Below are 20,473 nucleotides of genomic sequence, written 5' to 3'. Positions count from 1 at the left end.
AAACTTACACTCTAGGAACAATTCATTACTCAGATCTTAAAGATGGAGAAGAGGGGATCTTCTAAAGCAGGAATTTAACAGTATTTGAAACTAAAACAAACGCCTGAGAACACATTACTGACAGATTCAGTTGTTGCCACTGATCACAAGGATTTTCCCTAACTAGCCCTGGAATTTGGACAGATATAAGCAGAACCATCCAGACAAAACTACCTCCTGCCATGGGCTGACCTTTATGTAAACAGGCCTGGAAAAATGCCAAAGGATTGCAGAACAGCAAATGTGTATACAGTATACAGAAGGGGAGCTCTTTTCCAGAATGCTTCACATTTTCTCCTTCGCTGCATAAGTAAAATTCACCGAGCTAAAATCATGCTTGTTGCATGTGGATAAAGGGAGTCACGGGATGAAGTCAGTGTTCCGAGATTCATCTGTCAGCAGTGGGACTGATGGACTGACAGAGAGAGACAAGAGGTAATGACAAGAACAAAATAGAGAGAGAGGAGGAGGAATGTATTCAAGGGAGAAACGTCAAGACTTAATAAGTGACTATTTATAGACAGAAGATGAAGGAGAGAAAAGAGTCAAAGATGACTCCCCAGGTTCACTGTCAGATGGCTAGAAAAACAGCCGTACCACGGAGGAAAATGAGGAAGGCACACGGACAGCTCTCTTCCTGCCTGACTGGACTCTCAGATTGGGTGATGCCACCACGCCTGGGCAACTGCATCGGGCAATTACATGGTTCTGGATTATTTTTTGCCTGGCTCCAGAGAGAAGGACAGTGGCCCAATCTGTTACCAAAACCTGAGAACAAGTGAAGACGGGATGACACTAGTAGTTACATAGTTGGCAGGAATGAGTCAAGCCCTGCACAGAAAGAGCAGGAAGCCTCCCCAGAAACACGCACTAAAGCAAGACTTGGGACATACAGCTCAGTTCAGACTGGGAAGAGCCAGTGGCCATCACATCAGTCCAGGGTGAAGTGACCAAATACAGTCTAGACTTCACGGGACAGAAGAGTCAAAGAAACACCTCTAGGGGCCAGGCAAGGAGCAGAAACAAGGAAGGCTGAGTGTGCGGTAAAGGAGGGGCAGGGGACTGAAGTCAATAGTGGAGGAGTGACGGTAGATGGGTTACTCCCACCCAAGACAATGGGCCCAATCTTCCCACTCTTCAAGGGAATCAGCACACTCACTGTCTTCTAACAGATACCTTATTTCATCCTCAAGCCCTTCTCAGTGCCTGACATCTTTGTGTCACTGTCGCTGGTGTTGTTCTTGCTGTGCTTCCTCCCACAAGGGAAGAGAAGGTAAGTTCCCTGAGGAGCCACAGAACTGACACTTAGTCAACATTCAACCAATAATGTGCTCACCTCCTGACTTCTCGGGGCTTCACTGATGCAGAATATCCAAACCCCTTAGCTCTTCACACTCTTCGCAGCCTTGCACACTCACCACCACCACTCGCATGGACCTTATTCTCTCTCCCAAGTGGGCTTTGCAAAGGATAAGACCTGGGTTTAAATCCTGGCTCTGTCCGCCACTGACCAGCTGTTTGTCCTCTTTGAAGACATGAACTATAAATTTCAATTGCCACATCTATAAACATGTACATTACTGGGTTTCTAGAGGACTTAGTTTATTTATTTATTTTTTTAATTTTCTGAGAGACAATGTGGGCGGGGGGCAGGAAGGACAGGGCAGAGGGAGAGAGAGACTTTAAGGAGGCTCCATGCTCAGTGCAGAGCCCAATGTGGGGCTCGATCTCACAACCCTGAGATTCTGTCTGACCTGGGCCAAAATCAAGAGTCAGATGCTTAACTGACTGAGCCACCCAGGCGCCCCTAGTTTTGTTTTTTTTTTTTCTTAATTGACTACAAATGTAACACTAATGCCCAATTCTTTTAAATTTCCCATCCTTGGCTCTCCCCTTCTCACACTGACCACACCGAACTCCCTACTGCCTCTCAGCAGGCCGGAGGCTTTGCCTGCTGACTCTGTAGGTCTCCTTCCCCTCCTTCACCCTCCACTCTCTCTCCACCTCCCGAAAACTTACCTCCTAACTGCTCCTTAGGGCCAGTTCAATTGTTTCTTCCTCCAAGGCGTTTTCTTGGGTGCCCACAGATTTTTGTTCTTAAAACACCACCTGCACTGACATGAACCACACACCACCAATTGCCTTGTTTCTGATGCCCATTCAATTATGAGCAAGGGTAGGGACTCTGTTATACTCTTCACCACTTTTCCCAGAGTTCAGCACAGCACCAGATTCAAAAGGCATTCAATAAATATTTAGTGAACCAAGCAGAACTAACGTCCAACAGATGTAAATCTGATTTATCAGAAACTATATGGGTGGACTCACCTCTTGTTTCACCACTGAGAATTAACCCATGGCAATAAAAAAAAAAAAGCTCTTGATTATCCACATTAATGGTTAATAGTGGTTGACAGTGATAGGGATGATCTAAGATGTGTCAATACAGATATTTTCACTATTTTAGGTAATGTAAACATACAGTGTGATTTATGCAGCACTAAAAACTCAAGATCAAAATTATCTCTCCTACTGATCTGTCACTGTGCCAAAAACTCTCAACAGTAACTTGAGGCTCTTTTGAATTGTCAATTTGATTATAACACAAAATTTCACAGAAAGCACTGTACTCTTTCTATCCTACGAGTGTTCAATCATCAATTCATTCAACAGCTATTTACTGACAGCCTACCATATACCAGGCATTACAAGCAAAACCATTACAACCCTGTGAGCAGGGTTATCACACTGTAAATGCCTGGCAGCAATTGAGAAAAACAGAAGTTGTTTTCTTCATCAGATCTACTCTCTACCACCCCAGATTGAAGGGAGAGAAGAGAGATGTTTAAATGAATTTAGATGAATTTAGATCATGATGATTATTATTGCATCCTACTATCCTACAAGCCTGAATTCTATACACTACAATTCTGTAATGACTGCTTCGGAACACCTGGAAAACCTGGAAAGAAAGTTGAGGCCAATATAAAAGTTTGTATTATCCTATAACCATATAATCACCACTCTATCAATTCTGAGAAAGGACATTATAACTCTTCCGGCTGGCCTACACCAAGAACAAGGGAGCAGCTGGATGGTCAGGAAATGTGGAACCAGCCTTCTTCTGATGTAGAGTAGGATGCAATAATAATCATCATGATCTAAATTCATTTAAACATCTCTCTTCTCTCCCTTCAATCTGGGGTGGTAGAGAGTAGATCTGATGAAGAAAACAACTTCTGTTTTTCTCAATTGCTGCCAGGCACTTACAGTGTGATAACCCTGCTCACACCCAGAGTCCGGACATTAGGTAAGGACTTGAGTGTAGGATTTCCAATTGGCAATGAGGATGGGATTGTGGGCAATTTGTGTGCCCCCCCCCCCCGCCCCACCGAAAAAAAAACCAATGCCACTAAGCTGCAAATGGCTGACTAATTCCTTCTCCCAGACTGCTCAGTCTCTCTGGAAAGGAAGCACTCCTTGCTAGCGGTCTGTGCTGTTGTGTATTGCTCTGGCCGGGTATTGCCTTGAATCCCCGACCTAAGTTGTCAGCGCTATGAAAGGTCAGACTCCCCTGCCCGGACCAACAAGCAGGACTCAGTCTGAGGTGGGCGAGCTGCCCAATAGTCTCTAAACAAGACCTGCAGGTTATTGGGTCTGGAGATGATTGGCTATAATTACATGTGAAAAGTTCCAGCACGGAGCCAAGGTGAGATAACTAAGAATGATAGGGCTCTGTCTCTTTCCCTCAGGCGGGAACCAGGGGCTCCAGCTATCAGGTCTTGGGAACCAAGGAGAGATTCCCTAGGTCAGTGCCTGAAGGGGAGGCCAGCTGCTGGGCCCACTGCATCAGTGATCAGGACCAGGTGCTGAGCTTGGAAGCCCTATCCCGTGACAACTCTACCAGGGAGAGGCATCATGGCACCCACCTGGGTGGGCAACACTGCTGAGGCAAGCTTCTTCATGTGGCTGCATTCCTTGCTGCCATCACAGATTGTCCCCCAACTCCATGGGATACCAGAAGTCCCACCCCTGCCATGGTGTGGCAAAACAAATTCTTAATAAAAGCAAGGCCCCCAAGCACCTGGTACCAGCTCTTCCTAAGTTCCCAGAGGAGGTCTAAAAACTATCAGATACTTGTAAGACCCCTGCTTGAATGGCTTAGGCTTTACTTAGCACAGTGGCATACCTACATGCCTAATCACTAGTGCCACGTTCTTGGGGCTTGGGGGCTTTCCCAAATATGCTGGCTAGTATTACACTAGTGGGGGAGAACCCCAGCCCCTTGGAAGTTGACTGGGACACCCTAGAAAAGGAGGCAGCAGCCCATGAGCAAGGGAAGAGACAACCTCTGTCCCAGGTGTCCCCTGTCACTACCCATCATACCAAAACATCCAATGACAACCAGCATGAACGAAAAACAGAGACACCTAACTATACCATGATACAAATGCAACGTTTTCTAGAAAAATATGTCCAAAGGGAGGGGAAGAAGGGCACTGATTGGCTCTCATGAGTCCAGAACTGGCTTCAGCTTTTGCTTACAGCAGTTGAGATGCACAAGCTGGCTAGACTGCTCAAAGACCCCAAAACTAATAATTTGTTTCAAAATCCCATGGTATTAAGGGCCCATTTTATTAGAGACACCTTAAAGGAGCCCCCAGATTTGTCACCACAAGAAGGGCACTCCCAAATATATCATGCCATCAGGAAAGGAGACACAAAAGAAATACAAAAGGGGATAGACTCTGAAGAAGAGACCACCCCACACCTCTAGAGCCCACAGGGATAAGGAGGATGACACTCTGCCTCTCCTGACTTGGATGTTTATGGCTTGGCACTAGGCCCATCAGTCTGTCGCATTATTACTGAGTGAGTTTGGGCTCACTGTGAGTGGACAACTCGAGATAAAGTGTACCTCCTCTTACGTAAAATTGGGATAGTTCGATGGGTATATCATTTTGCTGAGCATCATGCTCCCACAAAGCCCCTGACCATTTCCAACCCAGAGGAGATGCCCTTGGAGCCTGAATCTAAGTTCTTCTTGAAGGGCACTCCCCTTAATTATAAGGCCATGCTGTTACAACTCATAAAAATGTTAGACCCAGGACAACAGGCTTTAGACTGCATCAGTGTTGTAGCTAGACATGAAAACAAGTGCGCCTGAAGCCCAAATCTTGTTTGCTGGTAAAGGCAAATGGAACCCACTGCCCCCTCAGCCAGGAACCCAATGGAGGGGCCCTAGGGAATCTGGGAATTTCTAGGCCCCTCTTCAGTCCCTACTGACAGGCGGTGCCTTGACCCAGCTCCCTCCCTCTCGAGACCACCAAGAGGTCTCACTGTATTGGCAACTCTGGAGATCTGGGGTCCCTAATGACTTAATCTTTATGAAAAATCTTTTAGCACTGAAGGCCCCTTTGGCCCTACCCTTTCCCGTTACAGGTATGGTTGCCTTGACGTGGCATCGTGCCATCTGGAACAAACCCAAATTGCTGACCTTTCTTGTGGGAGCTGTACACTGGGAGCCCATATGACTGCCAGCTTCCAATTAAGATGGTAAACACCACCCAATTATCCCTTGTGACAAAGGACTGAGGGACTGCAGTCTATAATGCAAAATGTATTAAAGGAACTCATTAAACACACCATTTCTCCTTTCAATTCTCCCATTTGGCTGATATTAAAGCCCACTACTAATGAGTAGCACCCTACAGTTGACTACCGAAATTTAAGTGCTCAGGTACCCTCTATTATGAGAGCTCAGGCTCCCATTCCCAACATTTTCCAGTTAAGCAAGGACATTCAAAGGGCTCCAAGAGACTGCTTTGCCATGATGGATCTAGCTAATATGTTCTATTCAGTATCAGTCACTGAGGAATCCCAATGGCAGTTCACCTTCACTTTTGAAGGCACCCAACATACCTTCACCTGGCTGCCTATGGGCTTTCTTAACAGCCAGCTATTGTCCACAGTCTTTGCCAGCAAGACCTGGATACCCTTACAGTGTTCTACTTGCACCATGTGGTGCTGGACTGATGACCTCCTAATGTAGGGCCCCTCAGAGGATGGGGTGTGAGAGGCCCCAACACACCTGGTGACCCACCTACAACATAGGGTGGGCTACTGCCCCACATAAGATTCAAGAGCCAGCCACAACTGTTTAATTTCTGAGTACTAATTGGTCCTCTAAAGGCTGGAAAATTCCACTTATGGTTAAACATCCCCATTGGTAACTATTCAGCCCTCCACCACACTATGACAAGCTCAACACACCTTATCATATTTTAGAGACAACACATACCATACTTACCCATCATTCTTTTTTTTTTTTTTTTTTTTGTAAACCATGCAACATTGTCTTTTATTATGTATGGGTTTTAAAAATTATTTCCTCAACCTCTCCATACATAGACAAAAGTAAGTATACTGTTTAACACACTGGAACTGGGAAATATTGACCATTGCCTAGAGAAGGGAAAATTATCCCTAAAACATGCTTAACCAGGAGGCCAATTCATCTGCCAACCTCCAAGAACATGGAGATGAACAGGATAGACAGACTGTCCCCCATCTGAACCTTCATTCACCACCATTCGATAACCCTTCTTCAGGCCCAGATTTCTGTAGCAGAAGATGATGATGAATGTCTTCTTGGATATTTAATGATCGTTGGCAAGAAATGTGCTGCTGATCTTACCCATCATTCTTAAACCCATTTATGTAATCACATGCAAATCCCCCACATTTCTTGGGGAGAAGCTCAACAACAGCCTTACAACTGACACAAAGATCAATTCATCAGTTGACGCCCAGATCCCCACGGCTCCTCCCTCTGGGTTGAGGCACTGACCACCATGCACTATACATCTTGGAGTCTACCTCTGGACCAAACATGGCTCCTCCTGGCCGCCTTACAGGCTTCTGCGCCATACAGCTGCTCTCCACAGCCGCCCACTACACCCCCTTAGAACATCAATTCTGTTTGCTTATTGCCTTTGTTAGAAACAGAGGCCTTTGTGGTAATGGAGCCCATTCTCCTGTGTACCCACCTTACCATTACGCCACGGACAAGGGACGCCTCCCAACGGTGGCTCACACAGCTACAAATGCCTCTCTGCTAAAATGGTAATGGTACCTTCAGGAACAGGCTAAACCTGATGTGATGGGTCTTTCCAAACTGCAAGAGTATATGGCTTCCCCGCTCCTCACTCCCCTGCCCACAGACCTTGAAGAACTGATGGACAGTGTCTTCAGTGCTTGAGTCTCTGGCAGCCCCTGGAAGAGCTGATGGAATGAGAAGGGGGACTGTGTATTTCCCCGATGGCAGCACCATCACCATACCCAGTGGAGCCCATTGGAGAGCAGCAGCACACCATCCTGCCGGTGGCACCATGCTTACCAAAGACGGCCAGTCGGGTCAGCTCAGCTCTCTGAGCTTGTAGCAATACAAATGGCTGTGCCGAGCATCACTGCCCATGACAAGCCTCTTGTCCGTATTTTTACTGATTCGTGGGAGGTAGCTAACAGGATAAAGTATTGGTCAAGCCAACGGCAGCAGAACAATTTTCCCATTCAAGGCCATCCCATTTGGGCTGCCCCAATTTGAAGAGACACTGGCCAGGCACTAGTCACAGTTAAGGTTACCCACCTTTCAGCACATTCAAAGGCTACCACTCCAGAGACTGTCTTTAACCGAAAGTGACAGCCCTGGTGCATATCCAGGTCACCACCAGTTGGGGCTCTCGGCCACCAATTCTTGACCAAACCCTCCGCCGCTCCACCCACCACCACCAGCAAACCACTACCCTCCTCCAGCCCCCTGCACATATGCATCAATCAATCCTGGGCTCCACCATTCTGACCTTTCTTAGTCACCACTTCCATGCTCCTTATTCCCTGGCCAAACTGTCCCATATCTCTTCAAGTCATGGGGGAGCTGCTGCCACAGTGACCTGGACCCACCACAGGGCATTCTGCTTGTTCTAAACTGCAAATTATGCTCCCAAACACTGCACGCTGTCCTGTCATGCTTTGGTTCTATGAGAGGACCGCCCTTTTAGCCTCTGACAGGTGGATTTCATAGGGCCACTTCCTCTGTCAGTGGGCACTATCCACTTCACAATTGCATGTGTGGATCCCTTTAGTGGCCTATTGCTTGCTACACCCACCAGGAACACCTCTACAGAGCAGATAATCTCTTTCTTTTCTAAGTACATCCTGTCCCCATTCTGGCCCTGCAGACACCATTGACTCAGATCAAGGATCTCATTTTACTACCCATGTAACAGTGCTGGGCTAGCACTGGGCTCTCCTACAGGGCATCCAGTGGTACTTTCATCTCTCAAGTTGCTCCTTAAGTTACAGGGCGGTAATTGGACTCCTTTTAAATGGACTTTCCAGTTGCCAGGGGCACTTACCACTTTAGACTCTAGGCTACATGGCCAGCATGATCCTCACACCAACTGGGCTCCCCGGGCCATGCTGCCTGTGATTGTGATCATGGGGGAATCTGATGCCTTCATCTTACAGGACAATATTATCTACATATTCCCCAACTGTTTTGAGTCCCTTTACAGATTTAAAATGTTGATCATCTCACCTTCTAATACTTATTGGTGACCAAATCAGGGACAAGTGGTTAGCTATGACCCCCTAGTCATAGTTAGTCCTGGCCCATTAGAAAAACACAGACCCACTGTGCTACTCCGGGAGCACACTTACCAGCTGGATATGCAAATTCCACCTGAAAGTCCAGTGTAATAGTGGCTTTAGTGGATGGCTCATTTCTCCTAACCATAGCTCCCCAAAGGAGGTGGAAATAATTGCACTGGGACCCACAGAAGGGATGGTGTAGAGCTCTAAAAGGGGAAGAGGCACTCAATCTGGTTGACACCAGCAACATCAGAAGATGACAGCAAGGTGATACAATTACACCACTTGGCCCTACCCCACTTTGGAGGAGGCTACCCATGAACTGTTGACCCACAATAAATCTTCACTATGGGGCAGTCAGTGGGCAGGTGCACAACGATAAAATACAGATGCTCACTGCTGCTGGCCTTACTCTGTGCCTTGTGTGCCATCTGGGTCATGGGGATTCTCTTCCACCCAGAGAAGCAATGCTAGAAAGTTGCTGGACCATACAGCACTCACCCACAATTGCACCCCAGTGTGGGGGGACAGCAAGAGTTGGAAGTCAGCCCTTAGAGGGGCTGTACCCAAAAGTCTCCAAGTATGGATGCTAGCTTAAAGGCCACCATGTTCATCCTGACCTCTGGGCACTGATCATTACATGGACCTGATTTCAAACCTAATTGGCTGATCAGCTTATGCAGTTCAGACCCATCTCTGGTAATATAGAGCCAAACGTTAAATTGTCAGGAGCATATGACTAAATTTTCTTTAAACCAAGCTACACAGGTGCCTCCAACCCTTACTATTTTTTAAAAAGATTTATTTATTTATTTATTTATTTATTTATTGGGGGGGCGTGCATGAGCAGGAGGGGTAGAGGGAGAAGGAAAGAGAGAGAGAAAAGCAGACTCCACGCTGAGTGCAGAGCCCAACGTGGGGCTTGATCTCACACACTTAGATCACAACCTGAGCCAAAACCAAGAGTCAGACGCTTAACTGACTGCACCACCCAGGCGCCCCTTCAACCCTTACTATTTGTGAATGGAGACCTCCTTGGAGAATAGTACTGCCTAATTATTTACAAGGTGCATCCCAAGGACCCCCAAAATTTACTGAAAATGCTCCCAACAGTTCAAGCAGACCTTAATCTGGGCACCCCAAATCTATGCAACCTTATTAAGGTCCCTTGACCCTTCAGTTCCCCTCCTGAGTAACCACCTGAGAGAGCCACCTCTCTCTGGATGCCTCCCTCCACCTGCGACACCTTGGACATGACAATACCCAAGCCTACAACCTCATCCCAAACACTGCCTCTGCAACCTTCCAGTATAGCAAAGATGACACCCAGGAAGACACAGCAGCTGATGAGGGCGAGCACTCCCCAGGACTTGGTTGCTGAACCGGATGCCTGTTTATCTGAATTCCCTGCTGATGACCCCCTTGAGTGACGTTTTGCACTTAACTGTGTGTTTACCCCAGAGCCCCTTGCCGGTCGCTATGCTTGCTTCTCAGGTGTGAGGTGGTACTCTGGCTGTCAAGGTGCTCTCCGCTGTGCCTGTGAGCTTTGGAAGGCCAAGGTATATGACCATTTCACAACCTTCCGGGGGCCCCTTTAAACCCTTCACTCAGATGCTTGCCCTCACCACACCCATTAGATTGACCCGCACTATCCATCCTACCGGGAGTCCATGAATTTAATTTCCATTGAGAGGACCCCTTCCTGGCTGAAGATCCTGCCACCACCATAGCAGCCCCCTCTACACCTTCTAGAAGGACCACAGTTACAGGGTACCTCTCTACAGGGGACCCTTCCCCACGGCCACCACTCAGAGCTCCCGTTCAAGCCTTCCAATAGTCTTAATATTTTTATACAATGGACAGAAATCAAAGCTCACTTTTGGGGGCTGCTGTAACTGCTGGGTGTGTCACTGGACTCCACCAAGGCTCTTTCCCATTAGTGGTCTACCCAGCTGATTTATTGACTCGGCCCTCCTTTGGCCAACAGAAGGCACTTTCCCAGTCCCTGCAGCCAGCAGCTCTCTGCAGTGCTCAACTGCTCCCACGCAGGATACTTTGCAAGACAGTACGTAGCACCTGGCAGGAGCCCGCACACGCCCTTTCCAATCCTCCCTATCTCCCCAGGAACCAATGCCACTTGGATGAATACGAACTAGACTGTGTCCCCAGGAGCACAATCCCCATGGTCTTGGGCCTCAAGGCCCAGACATTCAGGGGAAACCTCAACTTATTTCAGGTACCTTGATCAAGCACTTGATGTCCACTGTGGGTCCAGTGCCCTGAGGCATCTCACACATATGTGGTTCTCCATGTGTGCACATCTCCTTCCCTCAACCTCCGACGCATTTGCGTCCCTGCTGGCCCTGGGAAATCCCATCTGTATCAGTGCACTTTAGTCTCCCTGGGACTATCCTTTCAAACCACTGGATGGAACCCTCAATCTGTCCTTCTGCCTCCCTGACATCAAAAGTGTGCAGCATTCACCCCCATTATGTTGGGCGTGGGCCTGGTAGTCTGCCTCACAGGGACTGGGCAAGGTGCTGCCGCATTAGGCACCTAAAAGCAAATGATTAAGGCCAACACCAGCCTGTCAGCCACCTTGGCTGCTACACCAAAGCCTAATCTTAATGCAATGACAACATGATTCTGAGCAGAGATGGTTTGGAGAACCATTTAGCTTCAGATTACTTACTGGCCGAGGAAGGTGTATGCACTATAAAGGGAGCCAACTGCTGTGTGTGTATTAATAATTCTGGACAAATTCAGAGAAACTTATGAAAGGCGGCCCAACAGGTACACGTGTTTCAGAACCTCACCCAAGTTTGTAACCAAACAACTACCTTAACCTTACCCAAGGGCTTTATTTTCTTGGCCAGATCTCAACAAAAGAAGGCAATGGTTATGGACAGGATTTCAAACTTTCATTTGTCTACTGATACTGCTGATTGGCATTTTTGCTCTGCTCAGATGTTTCATGTGCTGGGTGACCAAAACTCTGACAGTGGTTTTTACTATCCACCATCTTGACGGTGCCTAGAATTTTCCCTAAAGATTAATACCTAAGCATCACGCGGTCAATTGTGATGAGAAAAACAACTTTTTTTGTTGTTTCTGAGTTGCTGCTCAGGCATTTTACAGCATGATAAGCCTACTCACACCCAGAGTCTGAACATTAGATAAGACCTTGAGTTTAGGATTCCCACGCTAAGTTCCTGCTTAGCTTTTCCCAGAGCACCTTTTAAAATAACCACTTAGGAGGCGCCTGGCTGGCTCAGTCGGTGGAGCATATGACTCTTGATCTTGGGGTTATGAGTTCGAGCCCCACGTTGGGTGTAGAGATTACTTAAAAATAAAAATCGTTAGGGGAGCCTCAGTGGCTCAGTCAGTTGGGCGTCTAACTCTTGGTTTCGGCTCAGGTCATGATCTCAGGGTCATGAGATCAAGCTCCATGTCGGCTCCATGCTCAACAGGGAGTCTGCTTGAGATTCTCTCTCCCTCTCCCTCTGCCCCCCACACTCACTCGCTTTGTCTCTCTAAAATAAATAAATATCTTTAAATAAATAAATAAATATCTTTAAAATAGCCACTTAGGAAGTAAGTCCTCGAAAAATTAGTAACCTTGGCCTCAACCATTTCATAAGTAGTAGGTGCTTGCTACTTTGCTCTCTATCTCCTGCTCATCCATGACCTGGGATAGAGGACCACTCAGGTGCTATGGGAGCTACTTGCCAATCCCTATGGGGGTTGCTTGTGCCCTCTCATTCCGCAGGTCATAATCTGCATATTCATACACCAGCTCTAGCTCCCCACCACAGTAGGGTAGGTCTGTGTGCAGGCCAACCAAAGTCAAAGGAGATGACTTTCGTCTTTCTTAGACCCTGTGCTATGCATAGTGTACCTCTTCCATCCCTTCCCAATAGGAATAGAAAAGAATCCTAAGGGAGTAGAATGCAAAGCAAGTCATCTTTGACTAAAGGAAAGTTTCAGGAAAAGGTTTGAGGGGGAGAGAATATACCATCCTAAAATATGCTTCTTTGGCATAGGGATTATTTTAGGCTGATTATTTCTAAGAAACAGCAGACACAGGAGAAGTTCTGAAAATGGGAGTTGAAGTCCTTCTGTAAGAGTCATTTACATTTTATAGGCAATCTCCATTTGTAAGAGTCTCTCTCTCTCTCTGTATCAAGAAGACAATGATTCTAAATCTCTAAGAACTCTCATCAGTGGAGAAGGCAGACTTACTTTACCACTGTTTACTGTGCTTTCCCTGACAGTCTCCCACAACTCTGTCCCCACCTCTCACCCCAACATCTTCTTTTGTCTTTAGCTGGAGATGTTATCTAAAATAGTGACTTGGGCCATTCAGGAGAGATACTCAGTCTTCCTGGGTCTTTCCCATGTACACAGGAAATATACATGTTATAAAACTTCTGTTTGTTTTCCTCCTGTTAATCTGTCTTTTATTTTTTTTTATTTTGTTATGTTAACCACCATACATTACATCATTAGTTTTTGATGTAGTGTTCCATGATTCATTGTTTGCGTATAACACCCAGTGCTCCATTCAGTACGTGCTTAATCTGTCTTTTATTGCAGGGTGTGGTTCAGCCAAGAATTTAGAAGGGTAGAGGGAAAATGATTTTTCCTCCCCTACAGGTTCATTAACTTTCTTAGAAACAGACCTCATAGGATTATCTCAGAATGGATGAATGAATGAGTAAATGAATAAATGAATAAATCTAAATTGTTTCTCCCTCTTTTTAAATGTATGGCCCGTTTCATTAATATATTGCATTAGTGGTTCAAAAATGCTTATGTTCAGTAATCATAAATTTCCCTTTTTGCTTGTAAAAATCTCTACACATATAAAAGATAAGTCTTGGTACCAAAGCAAAACTAAATTTTTCCATTTCATGTCCTGATACGTCAACAAGGTAGTAAATTGACTTCCTAGCAAGTAAGAAAAAATTTACAATAATTCATCAGAAAATAAAACTGTCTACGAAGAAACTTGAATTGGGGTAAGCACCAAAACTCAAGGAACATAACCATTTAGATCTGAGGTGACCATATGCCCCATCTGCTCTGGACCAGAATCTTGGTTTATGCCTATTATCCTAGCATGATTATTAAGCATGCTCACTGTCACTCTCAAAAATGGCAGTTCGGACAATAAGTTATACATCACCCTAACTGGAGACAAAAAGGTTTCTAGACAATCTCTGACAAAGAGAACTTTCCGGTTTTCAGAAACACTGGTATTACAGAGGTGCTCTGCACAACTGGTTTTTAGGCTCACAAATTTTGAAAGAGTTAATAACATTTTCACTTCCACAGTTGTAAAGTAATAAAGACTGATCAACACTGAATATTTATGAAATAAATACAAAGCCCTGCCTTGCAACCTATATCTGGGAACTCCCCTCTCCACCTCTACCCCCAATCTAAGGATCCATGAGAATGGCACAGTGATTCAGCATTTCTAAGGCATTCATTAAAATGTGCTTGAGTGCAATGAAATCAGGAGAGGAGAAAAGGTACCTAATACACAGATATTAAAATCAAAACTTCTTTTATAAAAGCAAAAATGATGAAATTCTATAGATTCTCTCTTACTGAAACATTTGTAAAGCAGCTAAACTGACAAGTATCTCTCATCACTATTATTAGGCAAATCATCCTAAGATACAGCAGAAAACATGGCACATTTTTTGTCAACTAGTTCAAGAGAGGCTTAAAAAAACAGAAATAAAAGGGAAATCACAGAACACAAAGGGAAATTTCAGGGCATCCACGGTACAAGCTACTGTTTATACTTGTGTGGGGGCACCTTTTAGAATCTTGCTTATCTCATTTTTGTGTCTCCTGGAGGACAGATCATGTCTTGTTCATCCTTGTACCCCTTATCTCTTATCTCTGAATCTTTAGCCTACTCCTTTGCACAAGAGAAATGTGCAACAATTGTTTGTTCAATTAAACTCATAAGAAAAGGAGAAAAATGCTCTCAAATATAATTTCCGTGTATGCATTTTCTTCTAAGATAAAAGAACAGCTCCCCCCCCGCCCCCCCACCATGGAGGGTGGAAATGGAGAAGAATCATTTCAACTGCAAGTATGTGTTCCATAGTGAGAAATCTATATGAGTGGCAGGAGAAAGTTTAGCAAACCTTATTATCATAAAAATTAAGATATAGAGTAGTCAAACCATGTCGCCCCCCACAAAGCCCAACATAACATTCGACCAGAAGACAGGCATCAGCATTGCCTCCAAAACTTGAGTTATAAAAATATTCCACTGAGATTTTTTTTTTTTTAAGTCTCAGCTCAGGAGGGCTTGAGCATTCTTTGAAATGGGCTTTAAGGCAGTTTTTGGTTTTGTTTTGTTCTGTTTTTTGTTCCTCCAGCACCCTATGCAAAGGCACTGGAGTTTGAGAACCTGCCATTCAACCGTAGAAGATCTCTTTAATTAGGAAAGCCATAAAATGGGCCCCAATTCATTTATCAAGAGGGTCTTGGAGTCTTCTTCCTTAAAATCACCACCCACTCCTCCTATCAACAAGCCAAATGGGCAGACAGGATCCAGGAGTCAACCCATGAAGTTACATAGGAGCAGAAGTCGTAGGGGGGTACATCCACTTCATAATACTGCTCCAATAATAGTCTATACAAAGGAAGCATTTTCTCAGAAACCTGACTTGTAAAAAAATAATAAAAATGAAATGTTCAGGCTTCTTGAAGTTCATATTAACTGTTTTACAATCTTGGGAAAGACACCCAAAAGCCTTAAATTTCTAACTCCCCATTTGTAAAATGGGAGTAAATACCATTACAACTTACCTATATTTTAGAAAACTAATAAAAACAATGATATAAATCACAGATAGTTTTCTTAAATTCTAGATGTTAGACAGTTACTACTTTTCTCCATTGGACAGGTATAGTCCAGAGTAAAATACTTGACATACAGACTCTATTCTCTGCTCCTGATAGAGAACAGAGGCACTGATGACTGACCCATTGTGTAAATCTGCTTGGTGTCCAAAATATTACTAACTCAAATAAAGAACAGTAAGCAAGAAAAAAAGATCCTTCAAACTCTTTGGACATTAAGTCCCTTCATCTTCTGTTGAATGCCTTGTTAAAAATCAGTGGCACTTTCTGAACCAACCTGAAAGTAAAGCAACCACTCACAATGAATGCAGATAAAGTCTTGAAAGACTCTGCTGGCCCAAACTGGTCTCTACATTATATAAACTGTTTATATTTGCCATAATCTCTTAAAATGTCAAATTGTTTGCCTACTGAAAACACATCAGGAAAAAAAAAAGTATTATTTCCTATTGATCAATTAAAGAAATTTAAAATTAAATTTAAACACTCAATTTCTAAGTGAAGAACTGATAGGCAAACTGCAGACAAATAGGCTATATAGCTGTCTTGTGTGTGCAGCCTGGAAGCAGTTTTCATCATGGGAGGTAGAACACTGCAGCCTTATATAAAGCCTCATAGATATAAGTCAGGACTATAAACATACTCACTTAACGCCTGTCCAGTGCCCAATGCACCTGAAAGATACCTGGACCACATTCCAGCTATGAGTTTAAAAAGCCATAAGAAAATTCAAGTTCCACATTAGAGTCAGAGAGAAAAAAACGAACAGCAATCCTATCGCAGGAGATCCCAGGTTTACTTCCTCCAGTTTCTCCCCTATCATAATATTAATTGATTTACTAATAAAATGCTGCAGTAAAATTTGTGACATCAGATTCTGGCAGAAAATCAAATCAAAGGAAAACTCTTCACGGCAGCTACTTTTGCATGCCTACCTTGTTATGTTTTTGCTGGTGTCTTGCCTTTGTGTCAAGAACATGATAAGGGCTTTCCGAGTCTTGGTTGATGTAATATATGAGTCTTGAAGGCAGCGTGAGTTCTTTCTGCATTGCATTGCTGTAACTGATTTTACTGCTGCTATTCCGTTGCAATGTGTTGTCTTCATCTGCCAGGACTCCCGAATTTTTTTCTGCAGTTTCATTCCAGTGTGGAGCTGGGGGGGGAGAGGGGGTGCACAAAGATACACAAATACACACATATACCCTATAAACATTTAAGTACTACGATGTGTTTTTCCATTAATTGCGAAAACAAAGTTTTCTATGTCTAAGCAGGTAAGAAGTAGAGACACAGCAAAGCAAGTTATCGAAACAGTGAAATGGCCTGGATAGGTTAACAGTCAATGAGGCTTATACAATAATGTACTATTTCTTCCTATTTGTGTTTTATATGTACATTTCTAACCAGTCTCAAATCTATACTTCTGAGTATGGGGAGCGGGGGTGGGGCGCGGCATGGACTTGAAGGAAGACATTAAATGAACATGCTCAGAGGTTCTGTTCTGACCCTCATGTCCACCCCTTCTCTGGAGTCTACAGGAGCTCCATGGGACTCTGACTAGAAGTATCCCATCCGAGAGCTAAGAACGCTTGCTCCTAAGATAACTTGAGTGCTGAATTCATGGATTCGGGTTGTTAATTGATTCATTAAACAAAACAGGCAATTCCTTTCGCTTTAAACTTTGAGATGAGCAAAACTCCTTTGCCATAGAGGGAAGCAGATGCTAGCCGTTCTCCAATTGCTTTCATTTTTCTGCCGAGGCCAGCTTTCTGCTTCCACTGATTTCCAATCAACCATGTATTGACTATCATATTATCTTAATTGTTCATTATGATGACGAGCATTTTGAGAATTACAAACCAAAGGTTTATACCTCCGAAGTTTCCCTCCCCCATCTTAATTCCAACAGCAGTGAATAAACCCAGTGGGCGATTTGAGGAAACAGCACATTACCCCTAATTATTATTACATCCTCCCGCATTCGCATTCAGGCTCTCCACCCAAGAAGCAACTTGCTCCCTCGCTGCATTTACCGGCCACTGGTTTCCCCCTCTGCCAAGTTGCAGAGATCGCTGAGGGACCCCGCATCCACTAATTACCTTCCAGTGGAACCGACAGTAATTGGAATGGGTTTTTAGTGAATGCAACAGAAATGGACTTCAAAAAGTGAACTGGAATGAACGGGGGCTTGGGAAAGAGAGGTAGAGAGGCAGGCAGGGTGACTGGGAAAGGCCGAGCCCGGGACGTGTCCGGAGCGCACGGACCCGCGTGCCCTTCGCTTTCCTCTGCAGGGCCCCGCGGGCAAGGCAATGCAAAGGGCACCGGGGCCATACCCACCGCTGGGTGCAGCAGCCCCCCAGGCGCGGGGCCGGGACGAGGTGGCGAGAGAAGGCAGCAGGAGAAGGACGAGGAGCAGGCGGCAGGGCGGCGCGCGGGCCAGGGCGCGGGCAGGCGCCAGGCCGGCGGGGCGGCCGTGGGGGCCGCCGGAGGCTCGGGGAAGGCTGTAGCCCGCCAGGGGCGGCCGCCGGGAGCTGCTGCCGGGCGGCTTCATGGCTCATAGCTCCCGGGCGCCGCTCGGTGTGGCCCGCGAGAGCGCCGGGCTAGGCTGCGGGGAGGCTGCGGGCGGAGCCGATCACGCCGGCTCGGCGCGCATGGTGCGGCCGCGGGCAGGGGGTCGGGGCTCGCGGCTCGGGACTAGAGGCTGGGCGGCGCCCCCTCCCCTGCTCGCCTCTCAGCCCCTCCCGGGCGGCCGCTGAAGAGTCCGGGGGTCCTAGTCGCTCCGCCAACTTGGAGCCTCCCCAGATGCTCCTCCCTCCCTGCGGCGGGCGCGGCCGCTCCAGCAACTGCGGGGGCTGCTGCTGGGGCTGAGGATGCTGAGACGGCGCGTGAGAGCGAGCGGCGCGGGGGCGCGCGGCGCGGGGGTGCGCCCCGCCCTCGAGAGCGCGCCCGAGCGCGCCTTCGGGTCCTGAGGCTGAGGCTGATGCTGATACTGATGCTGTTGCTGTTGCTATTGCCTGGCACAGGACGCACTGCGCATGCTTTATCGTGGAGGGAAAAGGGGGGGCGGGGGGGGAAGCAGCAGAGTGATGCAGCATCCCAGGCAGCATTAGAGGTGACGGTGGCATCTTCAGAGGTGGGGGCAGGAGAGGGGGAAGGCTGGCAATCAGAGATTAGCCAGAGGGGAAGAAAGAAGCGTGAGGGGGTTTCCTGGCCCGAGACAAAGATGATCTGGAGGAAACACTCAACCAGAGAAATCTACCTGCCTCTTCCACCACCCCAAATCTTACATAGTCCCCCCTCCCCCCATTCCAACCCCCTCCTTCTCCGGGAGAAAGTAAGGCCAAGCATTTCCTTCCTAATCCTTTATTTCCTTTCTTCAAATAAATATAAAGGATTGCGGCCAGGGAGGTAAAAATAGCGCTGCTCCTCATTCAGCTCACTCCTAGCGGGTGAAGCGAGGGCTGCGAGGCACGTTTGCTGGTTGCAGGCTGGCGGGGGCTGGAGGGCGCGCTGAGCTGGGCGGCCTCGCGGAGAGTCAGACCTCCTGCGCAGGAATCCCCAGAGCTGGGGCGCTCCACCCGGGCCTCTGTCCCCTGTGCCTATGCCTAGGGGCTTTGCGGAAAGCAGAAGAAACCGGAAGATGTTTGCTCAAAAGTTCAGAAAACGTGACTGGGGGTATTTGGGAAGACTTAGAAATTCTGGAAGCAAGAAATACGGAGATTAGAAACTAAGTGTATGGCAGCTATTTGGGCAAATCCATCATTTGACAGCCATGTGGGTGGGCATGCACTGGAGAGGACACATTTCAAATTTTGAGATCTAATCCTGACTTTTGCAGAGAAAGGGGGAGCTTTTACTCTTGCTGCTGTAAAAAAAAAAAAAAAAAAAAGTAAATTGAGAGTCCCTGAGTTAGGTAGGTTAGCAGCCACTAACTCCTATGGTTGGTTCCAAATCAGGGCCTGTGGCATGTTTCTGCCCCCAAATTCCCACAATGCAAGCATTCGTTTATTCATCCATCCAGTGACAGTGAGTAATAACAACATTGTCTTACTCCATTATTTGTATATAAAATGGAGATTATAAAATCTACTGTGGGGGATCCGGAATTCCACAAGTAAAAGAAAAAATACGAGTATAAAGCACCATAGTGATGACAGGGCTTAGTGTTGTTAACCATATTCTCCACTCCAAAAGGGTCAGAACAAGTCTTCCCAAAATGTGCCACTTTGGCATGTGGACTATTTTGGAAACCCTGTGGGCTCAAGAGAAAATTTTGCCCCTTCCTTAGCTACCTAGGAGAATTTAAATTGGGGGTCTCTCCCAGAATAAGATGTATTACCAGGGATTACTTTTTCTGAGTGATCCCCTGTACAGCAGTGCAAACATCTAATTACCAAATATCTGCTTTTATTTTTATTGCCTTGTGAATTGCCCTCCTCCCCTCTGAAGCCCCCAGCACCCATCCCATTCCTTAGCCCAGGAGAGCAGATACATCTCATTTTACCTTTCTGTCTTTAGAACTCTCATGTATGTGGAGTGCCTGTATGTATGAAATTTAATTTATTTTTCTCCTTTAATCTGTCTCATGTCAATTTAACTCTTAGACCGGCCATAGGAACCTTCGAAGTACATGGGAAAATTTTTCCACCCCAACAACCTCCACTTAACAAAGAAGGAAGAGGGAAGGAGGGGGGGATAGAGATAGCAGAAGGGAAGGAGAAAGGCAGACACTTATACAGAGATCAAAGATCACAGAGTTGTTAGGGGGTTAAACACTAATATTAGCTCTTCCACTCTATATCAGAGCTAGGATATTAACTATCACACATTCAATGTAAACTTGTAATTGATGCTACTTCCCCCAAATGAAGGCAACAGTAATGTTCCCTTT

At 46.1% G+C, this 20,473-nt stretch overlaps 1 protein-coding gene across 1 annotated transcript in view; it reads right to left on the bottom strand.

Moving 5' to 3' along the window:
• ADAM23 (ADAM metallopeptidase domain 23) overlaps nucleotides 1-18,479 on the bottom strand; it is a 174,106-nt gene extending 155,627 nt beyond the window's left edge. The window contains exons 1-2 of the mRNA XM_036107978.2: nucleotides 17,920-18,479; nucleotides 16,518-16,735 (exon numbers count right to left, since the gene is read on the bottom strand). Coding sequence (XP_035963871.1) covers nucleotides 16,518-16,735; nucleotides 17,920-18,133 — 432 coding nt within the window. The 5' untranslated portion in view covers nucleotides 18,134-18,479. The remainder of the gene's footprint in view (nucleotides 1-16,517; nucleotides 16,736-17,919) is intronic.
• Nucleotides 18,480-20,473: the final 1,994 nt, after the last annotated feature.

Source organism: Halichoerus grypus, chromosome 4, assembly GCF_964656455.1.
Source record: "Halichoerus grypus chromosome 4, mHalGry1.hap1.1, whole genome shotgun sequence".
NCBI classification, from domain to species: Eukaryota; Metazoa; Chordata; class Mammalia; order Carnivora; family Phocidae; genus Halichoerus; species Halichoerus grypus.
This window is presented reverse-complemented; position numbering and strand designations above follow the sequence as displayed.